The sequence below is a fragment of the Saccopteryx leptura genome, chromosome 1 (assembly GCF_036850995.1).
Source record: "Saccopteryx leptura isolate mSacLep1 chromosome 1, mSacLep1_pri_phased_curated, whole genome shotgun sequence".
Lineage (NCBI taxonomy): Eukaryota > Metazoa > Chordata > Mammalia > Chiroptera > Emballonuridae > Saccopteryx > Saccopteryx leptura.
In genome coordinates, this window is record NC_089503.1 from 49,153,328 (window position 1) to 49,164,094 (window position 10,767).

The following is a 10,767-nucleotide window of genomic DNA, read 5'->3' on the forward strand; positions in this document are numbered from 1 at the left end:
ATCCTCTCTGTAGTAGCACCATGTATTTGCATTCTAAACGAGGCCTGACAACGACCAAGGGAAGTTTGAAAACAATCGCTTAGCGCCTGACCGGACCTCAACCTCACAGCTCATACGAACCCAGCGCCCTGGCTGCTCCTAGGGAATGCCTCAACCGCGCTTGGTCCTTTCCTTTGGTCCCGCCCCACTACTCAACGAGGATTGGTGGCAGGGAGCAACTCTGGCGCTGATTGGGCATCGGAGGAGTCGCTCGTGGAGACCGTAATTTCGGGTGCTCCAGGGTGCTAAATTTATTTTCAGAAGAGCGACCCTGCCAGCCGCGAGTCGGAGCTCTGTGGAGGTGGCATAGGCGATATCCGTGAACTGAGAACATCACCCTGTCCCCGAATCTTTCCTGTTTTACTTTTCATTCTCCCCCACCTCCCTCCTGACCCCAGTCCGCGACGACTGGCTCTTGACCCTGTTCAGGCCTCGGTGAAGGTGAGGACCAGAGCCGCCCCGGCGGCTGAGCGGTGCGCTCTGAAATGGCCGCTGCCGTGAGCTGTCTAAAATGGCGGCCGCAGGCTCGGCCGGGGACCGCGGCGCTGCTCTGCAGCCCAGCCGCAGCGGAGACTTCTCTCCGTCACGGATGGAAGTGAAGTAGAAAAATAGTGTTGGGTGTTGAGATGTGTTCATGCGGTTGTTAGCTGAGGCGGCCGTCCTGGGGCGCGACTGAAGAGTTGTGCAGGCGTGGGTGGGCGCCAACAGGAAGTGTACCCAGCTGTGGCGGTCTGCGGGCATCGCGCTCCAGTGACGGGGAGCTGAGGGGTGCTGTCCCGGGACACACATGTAGGTGACCGTTGCTAAAAGCATTTAGGTGCTGGAAGCGGTGTGTACATTACCCACCCCACCCCCCGCGCGCGCCCACCTCCTCCTGTCTAGGCTTCTGAATGGACTGCACTCCTGCCCCTGGGGGTATTGTTCAAAGCTGGATGGAACCGCCTGATGGTGAGAGTGAAAGGACTGGGCTGCCTTTCAGTTTAACCGGAAAGACAAAAAATGAGGGAGCCACCCCCCCCCCCCCCTTTTCAGAGAGTGGAATAGAAACTTTGCTCTCTAGGGACTCCAGACTCTGTCCTCCAGAGGTTAGGGAAGCACCTCTAAACAGGTGGGGCTGAGGCCCACCTTCCTGAAAACAGGCTTCCTGCTCCGTTGTCTTCTCTGGCATTAGAAGAGAAGGATGCTAATCTTAGGTCCACCAGCAGCTCCACGAAATTCTCTGTTACTAAATCCAAATAGGGACTATGGGAAGAGAATCTACTGCTCTTTTGCTTCCCATAATGGAGAAGTAGGGCTTTCTGCTGCTGGTATTTTGAGATCCTCCACTTTTTGGCAATTGTAACCCATTTCTCCTTGCACCATCCAGCTCCTTGTACCAGATATTTTAGTGCTTGGGAAATTCAGAGTATTCAGGGAAACACAAATAATGGCTAGGCACAGTCGAACTTTATGGGTTCTGTTCTTAGTTCTTCACTTAAAAGATGTGTTAAGATAGCACGTGACTTCTGTCTAGTTGTTCATCGCTAAAGTGGGTTTATTGATAGTCCCTGACTCTCAGGTTTGTTTTGAGGATTAAATAAGCTAATCTATATGAGGGGTTTAGCAGTTACTGACATATTGTAAACAGTGATCGCTCGGTAAGCAGTAACCTGGGAATTGGTTATGGAGGGGACAGAAGTAGTTACAGCAGAAAGGCATATTTCATGTAGCACTTACATGTATAGATTGCTTTCGTTTTACATTGCTTTCAGAGCTTAGTGTTAGAGACAATTAAGGTGTGGCTGTACGTTTAAATTTTAGGCTTAGTTTTTAATATATTTCTATGAAGTCAGGTGGATTGGGGAGCACCTCAAAACAATGAAATCACCAAGGTATTAAACAGGACAAAAATATTAGCATATTTACTATGTTAAGCATCTTCTGTTTCAGTCCATGATCTGCACTGCAATGAAGAATCATTTGCACTGCCTGGATCTAAAATAAATTGTAATGGATGATCAACTTAGAGGTATGTAGTTAGTGCTGCTTTTGCAGTGTCTAATTTTAATTTTTCTCATTCTAGGCTATTGGTTACTCCCCTTCCACCCCATCCATTAATTTTATTCTTTTGAAGAGTCTGCATTTCAAACTGCCAAGGTGGAGAGTGTGATTCCAGAAGGGAGTACGCCTCGTTTCAGGTATCTTACCCTCTGGCTGTTAATGGGAGGACCAATTTCATTCAGGATCTAATAGGGGACTACAAAGCTTACTCTGTAGCCAAATTATAAAAGTTTAAATCACAAGTAGCTGTATCTGGAGAGGTACTAAAGTCTTATTTCTTAACTTAGAAAGCTAGTAGTATTCTTTAGGGGTCCTAAAATTTGTGTTACCCTTCCTTTTAATTATATTTTTAAAAAATTATATGAGGAATAAACCTATTAAAATTAGAATTTATGTCTTCTTTAGGTCTTGGTTAAGTTTTAATCTATAGTATAATGGGATACAGAATAATCAGTAAAATGTACTTTACTTTGAATGTCTTAATTTGGGTAATATAAATTATGTAATTTTAAGTTCAGAGAACTAGTAGCTGATTTTTGGTCTACAATTTATTTTCAGTGTCAACACACAGTATTTAAGATACAGCAGAATTCTGTGTCTTGCAAAACTTGAACTGTTTGTGTGTTTTTAATACAGCATATTATATTAGTTGCTAGCCTTGAAAGCAACCTTCAGATGTATAAAAGTATCAACAGTGAATGTATCTAATGGCAGTAGGTTTCAGAAAGCTAAATGAGATTCCAGTATACCATGAGAAGGGGTTGATAAATTGTGCCCTATGATGGTTTGGGTTTTGTAAGTAGAGATTTATTGAAACACAGTTGTGCCTTCTTTTATGTATTGTCTATGGCTGCTGCCATGCTACAACTACAGAACTGAGGCATTGCAACAGAGACCATATGACTCATAAAGTCAAAAATATTTACTGTATATCCCTTTACAGAAAAAGTTTGCCAATCCCTGCCATGGGACATAGTCTTCAAGGTCCCTTAAAAACACTCATCAAATCTTCATTATTTCTTTACCTAATGGTTCCCATATTGTGTTTTACACAGTTTAATATTCTTTAAGTTAATAAGTAATCCGAGAAAAAAGGTCAATGCTAACAATAGATTTTAATAGTTTATCTTAAAATATAAGTTTAAGATTGCTAAACTCATTTCTATAGCTTTTATTTCCATGTGATAATCTGCCTTTAAGAAAAGGTGTGCCATACCTGAGAGCACCAGGAAATCGCATGAGAGATCACCTGATAGACGAACGTGTGATGTTCCATCAACGCATTGATGCATAGGCATTTACAAATTAACTGATGTGTTGCTTTATATCATCTCTTTGATGATTGCTCATCTTCTATGTATCCTGTCTTATAATTTCAACAAATTTGTGATACTCAATGTTTATTCTAAACTAACCATGTTTTGTACCACAAATACATTGCCTATGGAGCTATTGCCGAAACAAGGAAGTCTTAAACAAGAAGTAGAATCTTTTTATCAAATTGTGTCTGAAACAAATGATCAAAATGTTGGAATATTACCAAGTGAAGATGAACAATTACAGCCTTCAGTTTCTAAAAAATCAGAAGATGAGCTTTCCAGGGTCCAATTTATATCCAATTCCAACAAAATAACATTTAGTAAGAAACCAAAAAGAAGAAAATATGATGAAAGCTATTTGTCTTTTGGATTTACTTACTTTGGAAATAGAGATGCACCTCATGCTCAGTGTGTGTTATGTAAGAAAATTTTATCAAATAGCTCTTTGGCCCCTAGTAAGCTTCGAAGACATTTGGAAACTAAGCATGCTGCATATAAAGACAAAGACATAAGCTTTTTCAAACAACATCTTGATTCGCCTGAAAATAATAAGCCCCCAGCACCTAAAATTGTCAATACAGATAATGAAAGTGCTACAGAGGCATCGTACAATGTAAGTTACCATATCGCCCTGAGTGGAGAGGCTCATACTGTTGGAGAATTGCTTATCAAACCTTGTGCAAAAGATGTCGTGATGAGGATGTTTGACGAACAATACAGTAAAAAAATAGATGCAGTACAACTATCAAACAGTACCATTGCACGTCGAATTAAGGATCTAGCTGCTGACATTGAAGAAGAGCTTGTTTGTAGACTGAAAATCTGTGATGGGTTTTCACTGCAACTAGATGAATCGGCTGATGTTTCAGGACTTGCTGTGCTGCTTGTATTTGTTCGTTATCAGTTTAATAAGTCTATCGAGGAAGACCTACTCTTATGTGAATCTTTGCAAAGTAATGCTACTGGTAAAGAAATTTTCAACTGCATAAATAGTTTTATGCAGAAACATGAAATTGAATGGGAAAAATGTGTTGATGTTTGTAGTGATGCTTCTAGAGCAATGGACGGGAAAATTGCTGAGGCTGTCACCTTGATAAAGTGTGTGGCTCCTGAAAGTACCAGTAGTCACTGCCTATTATATAGACATGCACTAGCAGTTAAAATAATGCCTACATCTCTGAAAAATGTGCTAGATCAGGCCGTACAAATCATCAATTATATTAAAGCTCGACCACATCAATCCAGACTACTAAAAATTTTATGTGAAGAAATGGGTGCCCAGCATACAGCACTTCTTCTAAATACAGAGGTGAGGTGGCTTTCCCGAGGTAAAGTTCTTGTAAGACTTTTTGAGCTTCGTCGTGAACTGTTGGTTTTCATGGATTCTGCTTTTCAACTATCGGATTGTTTAACAAATTTATCTTGGCTGCTAAGACTTGCATATCTTGCAGATATTTTTACTAAATTAAATGAAGTTAATCTGTCAATGCAAGGAAAAAATGTGACAGTTTTTACAGTATTTGATAAAATGTCATCATTGTTAAGAAAATTGGCATTTTGGGCATCATCTGTAGAAGAAGAAAACTTTGATTGTTTTCCTACACTCAGTGACTTTTTGACTGAAATTAATTCTACAGTTGATAAAGATATTTGCAGTGCCATTGTGCAGCACCTAAGGGGTTTGCGTTCTACTCTGTTAAAATATTTTCCTGTAACAAATGACAATAATGCTTGGGTTAGAAATCCATTTACAGTAACTGTTAAACCAGCCTCATTAGTAGCACGGGACTATGAGAGCCTGATTGATTTAACATCTGATTCTCAAGTGAAACAAAATTTCAGTGAACTTTCCCTAAATGATTTTTGGAGTAGCCTAATTCAAGAGTACCCAAGCATTGCAAGGCGTGCAGTTCGTGTACTTCTTCCTTTTGCTACAATGCACCTGTGTGAAACAGGATTTTCATATTATGCTGCAACAAAAACGAAATATAGGAAAAGACTTGATGCTGCACCTCATATGCGGATCCGACTTAGCAACATTACACCTAATATTAAGCGTATATGTGATAAAAAGACACAAAAACACTGTTCTCATTAAAATGGAAGGGTTTTGCATGTCTCATGATAACCAAATATAAGATGAAAATAAAAGATGATTTACTTTATCTCTGGCATTTGGGGATTTTAAATAAAATTGTTCACATTTTTTATATTTCTTAGATTCTAAGAAAACTAGCGAATCAGAATTTTAAATGTGTATTATTGGTATTTCATTTTCACATTATAATTTCAGAGAGTTCCATGGTCATAACTGTATTTTGATTCACAAAATAAAGTCCCAGTTCCTTAATATAATGTACCTCTTTAGGATCTAATCCCTACCAATCTTGCAAGCTGTGCCTACCCTGCAGCCCACCAATCACATGGGATTTCTTGCCATTCCCTAAACATTACACTGATGCTTTCAGGTCTCAAAAAAACTATTTCTTCCCCTTCTTGCTTCCTGACAAATTGCTGTTTGCTTTTCAACACTTTGACTTAATTTATCTTAGGTACCTTCACTCTCTATATCTTTGTATTTTGGCCTTATTTTTTGTGTCTGCCTCAACTGTGACATATGGTGGTCTCATGATTCCCAGTTGGATTGAGTTTATAGGGTTTTATCCAGCTCTGTGTATCTGTTATTGACAAAAGACCTTACTGAAGTGATGCTCATTGAAGAAAAAATGTGGAAGGCAAACAAAAAACTGAAATAGGGCACGATATATTACATATATATATTCTGCATGTTTATAGAATGCTACCCTTTATGATTTTGGCTCAGTTATACTATTACCTAGAATTCAGTGTAGCTGTTGGGTAGACGTCACTAAGAATGTCATAGCTCTGATTCAAGCTGAACTATTGGGGAGGAGGGGAAGAAGTATGAAAAACATTTTCAGGTATCTTCTTTATTTCTCAGTTCCTACATTATTGCAAATTCCATACACTGTAGTCTAAATTAATGAGACTTCACTATACTTGAAGATGATTAGACTCAAAACCTTGATCAGTTTATTCTTAGAATACTATAAAAATTTCTGACTGACATTCCTATCTCTAGTCTTCACAACACAGATCACCGACTCAGTGTTAATCAAGAGCTACTGTAGATCACCGTTATTTAATCTCACTTCTTCAAACCTGTCTCCCTTTTTGGGGAATAGGGGTACCTCCCCTCACTAAGGCAGAAGCAGAATGTGGAAGAATCAGTAGATTTAGGTACCTGCTCTACTACTGCTCAGCTAGCTATTTAACATTGGGCACTTGAGCTTTCCTGAACCTGTTATCTCATCTAAAATAATTTTTACATGCCTTCTGTGAAGGATTCAGATTAAATGAGGATGTATAAAAAGCTTCTAACAGTGGGGGATCAGGAATAAATAGATATGTAAGATACATTAGTTCCCTGCCATATCCAACTATGTGCAGTTAAACTTCACACTCAGTTTTAGTTTTTATTCTCTCTGGAAACTCAACTGCCCTCCAGGTGACAGGATCTGAGTTAATCTGAGGCAGCAAGATTAAGCACCTCTAGTCCATGCTTTTTTCCCTTTGTCACATTAAGCACCTATTTGTCACGTACTTTACCAGGTACTTGTATGTTATATATAATCTTTACAACAATACTAAGGATTAAGTAATTTTTTTAATTTGGCCAAGGTCACATAATAAATAGCAGAACTCAGTTTAAAATGGATCTCTTCCAGAGAAGTATTTTTTGCAGTTACTGCCTTTCAAATTTTTTTAATAACATCAAATAGTGACTTGGAAGGATAGCTAAAACATCCTACTAAAATCAGCATTCTTTGAAATCTTGTGGGGGTTTTCCTCTAAATTCACCCAAAATCAGCTATTTCAAAGTATGATTGCTTATTTTAAAATAAAAATGTTAAAAAAGGGCAATTAAATTACTCTCAAGTAAAATTAATTTTTCAAAAATATCATACATGCAGTACTTTTTGTCACTTAATTCCAGAATTAAATCTACCCTAGTTTGAGAAGCATGTATAATGCCATAATGTCTACATCTGGAAGACTGATAACTAGACCCCTTATATGATTGCAGACCCTGAGCTCTTGATTAGTTTATCTATCCAGGATGTCAGCCTCTTAATATAATGACCTCTTGCACTTTACAATTTTTTCTCCTAACCTCAGAGTCTAGATTCCTGCATTTGAACTCAGGTCTGTTGTCTGGAACCCTACTATCTGCTACTAAATCTCTTATCCCAGGGGTCCCCAAACTACGGCGGGCGGGCCACATGCGGCCCCTGAGGCCATTTATCCCGCCCCGCCGCACTTCCGGAAGGGGCACCTCTTTCATTGGTGGTCAGTGAGAGGAGCATAGTTCCCATTGAAATACTGGTCAGTTTGTTGATTTAAATTTACTTGTTCTTTATTTTAAATATTGTATTTGTTCCTGTTTTGTTTTTTTACTTTAAAATAAGATATGTGCAGTGTGCTTAGGGATTTGTTCAGTTGTTTTTTTTTATAGTCTGGCTCTCCAACGGTCTGAGGGACAGTGAACTGGCCCTCTGTGTAAAAAGTTTGGGGACCCCTGTCTTATACAAACCCTCCCCAACTTGGGTTTTTTGTGTTTTCTTGTGTGGGTTTTGTTTTGTTTGTTTTTTTGACAGAGAGGGGGATAGATAGGGACAGGAAAGGAGAGAGATGAGAAGCATCAAATCTTCATTGCAGCACCTTAGTTGTTCATTGATTGCTTTCGCATATGTACCTTGACCGGGGTCTACAGCAGACTGAGTGACCCCTTGCTCAAGCCAGCGACCTTGGGTCCAAGCTGGTGAGCTTTGCTCAAACCAGATGAACCCACGCTCAGCTGACGACCTCAGGGTTTCGAACCTGGGTTCTCCAGGTCCCAGTCCAACGCTCTATTCACTGTGCCACTGCCCGGTCAGGCCCCAGCTTGGTTCTTGATGATAATTGCTCACCTGTTTTATAATAATATTCTAAATAATGCTATCATGACACCCTCAAATGATAACTACCCTACATGCCTGTGCATGAAATAGTAAAATTCCCCTAATGTGTCCAACCCATAAAAAGACTTTTCCACCTTTTCTCTTATTGATTTTAGAGAGAGAGAAAGAGAGAAAAAGAAGCATCAACTTGTTGTTCCACTTCTTTATCCATTCATTGGTTGATTCTTGTATGTGCCCTGACCGGAAATCGAAATTGCAACATTGGCGTATTTGGGAGGACACTAACCAACTGAGTTACCCAGCCAGGCAGGACTTTCCCACTTCTGATTCTCGATTAATTGGAATTGTATGATTTTTTTTTAAGTGAGAGACAAGGACAGGAAGAAGGGAGAGATGAGAAGCACCAATCCAACCCATAGTTACATCAATTTAGTTGTTTATTGATTGCTTTCTCATACATGCCTTGATCGTGAGCCAGTGACCCCTTGCTCAAACCAGTAACCTTTGGGCTCAAGCTGGCAACCTTGGGGTTTTGAACCTGGGTCCTCAGCTTCCCGGGTCAGTGCTCTACCCATTGCACCACCACCTGATCAGGTCTGTCTTGATTTCTTAATGAGGATTATTTCCTGTGTCAATCTTGTGCTACTATACAAATTGTATCTTGTATATATTTTGGATCATTTACAGAATTTATTAAATTTTTGAGAGAGGAAAGGAAAGAGATGAGCATCAACTTGTAGTTGCAGCACTTTTAGTTGTTCATTGATTGCTTCTCCTATGTGTCTTGACCAGGGCCATGGCAGGGGAGTGTCCAGCCAAGCCAGTGACCTTGGGCTCAAGCCAATGACCATGGGGTTATGTCTATAATTCCAGATCTCAAGCTGGTGACCTTGGTTTCAAACCTGGGTCCTCAACATCCCAGGTTGAAGCTCTACCCAGTGCACCACCACCTGGTCAGATAGAACTTAGCAAATTTCTGATACAGAAAGTGCTAGTGGAATTTCCTAGCCTTAAGGGTGAAGTATTGATGTGAAATACAGTTCATACAACATTAGCTTTAAAATCCTTAGCTTTACTTAAACAGATAAAGCAGTAACTATTCTTTGCCTATCAAAAGTTTCAAAAGCATTTATTTAATAAGCCCCCTTCTTGCCTTAAAACTGCAGTTTTACTCCCTAAAATATAGTTCACCTACAACTCTTGAAAAATTCCATCAGCTATGTAAACCTAGGTGCCTCTGAAACTTAGCATGTTTATTTACTTTCATCTTTTAAAGTTACTATAACTGCACTGTTAATTAGTGCAATGGAAAGAATTCTGAAGCAGGTATCAAGAGAGATGTTCTGCAACTAATTGTCTTAGATTAGTTCATCCAGACCTTAGGTTCTTCATTTATTAAATGAAAGGGGTTGAACGAGAATGAGCCCTAAAGTTTTTCTCAAATAAGATCAAAATTTAAACCTAAATAAAGGCTAGCACAATGGTAAGATGTGCTCTATTATTTAAAATACTTTATTCCTAGAAGCCAAGCTTTTTCAATCTTTTACCACAATGCTTTCCAGCAATCAAATTATAAGATGTGTGATAATTTTTAAAACTTTATTTACTGATTTTAGAGAGAAATATCTCTCTCATCATGAGATTCCTCCACTTATTGGGTGGAGGAATGAAGTGCTTTTCCAGGAGGGAGACGTACTTTGAAATTTAGAAAAGATTGGAAAAACTACAATATGTTTGGTTATGAAACTGAAATATCGGGCAGGCTGCTGTGGAAATTGCTGACTATATTCCCAGCATCTATTTTTCTCTCTCAAATCATGCCTTCATTTTCTTTCAAGTATACATTTTCCCCCTACATAATCCATATAGTTAAGCAATTCTAACTCTACTCCAGCTTTGGAAATTTTATCTTAAGCAAGTAGTCTCCTGCACGCCAGGCTGACGCTCCACCACGGAGCCAACCGGCCAGGGCCTGAGGATCCATTCTTAATGTTACAATCCACCGCCATTTGAAAAGCCCTGGTGAGTGTACAGTAATGCTATTGCTCTTACAAAAATTGTTCAGGATCTTGGATCTGAGCCTATTAAGGCATAGTATTACTGTAGCCACAGGAATTGCTCCAGGAATAGCATATGACCCAGTACAAGCTAGTGAAAAGCAAGAGCAGTATTATAGGGACTTTGAGAAAAGACCTTTCCTCTCTCTTTAGAAAGAGATCTACGTCCTGTGTACTTAAGAAGCCTGGGATTGCTGCATCTCTCTGGCTACCAGCATGGGAAGAAAGCCAACACAGAAGAGGACAGAACCAGAAAAATTAGATACGAAACCACAGAGCCCTGATTGAACCACACTCATCTCTATTCCACCTTTAAGTTTTTTGATAACT

The 10,767-nt window shown here is 39.5% G+C and overlaps 1 protein-coding gene across 7 annotated transcripts; it reads left to right on the forward strand.

The window, feature by feature from the left end:
- The first annotated feature begins 283 nt into the window (after positions 1 to 283).
- ZBED5 (zinc finger BED-type containing 5) lies at positions 284 to 5,563 on the forward strand. 7 transcript variants are annotated; one of them, XM_066365789.1, is made up of 4 exons: positions 284 to 480; positions 1,969 to 2,047; positions 2,153 to 2,216; positions 3,280 to 5,563. In XM_066365789.1, exon 4 carries the CDS (start codon positions 3,418 to 3,420, stop codon positions 5,494 to 5,496), a length of 2,079 nt encoding a protein of 692 aa, XP_066221886.1. In that variant the 5' UTR covers positions 284 to 480; positions 1,969 to 2,047; positions 2,153 to 2,216; positions 3,280 to 3,417; the 3' UTR covers positions 5,497 to 5,563. The 7 variants fall into 7 exon arrangements, with proteins under 7 accessions (XP_066221886.1, XP_066221892.1, XP_066221895.1 ...); XM_066365795.1 differs by having other exon boundaries at positions 3,285 to 5,563; XM_066365791.1 differs by lacking the exon at positions 284 to 480 and adding an exon at positions 490 to 828.
- Positions 5,564 to 10,767: the final 5,204 nt, after the last annotated feature.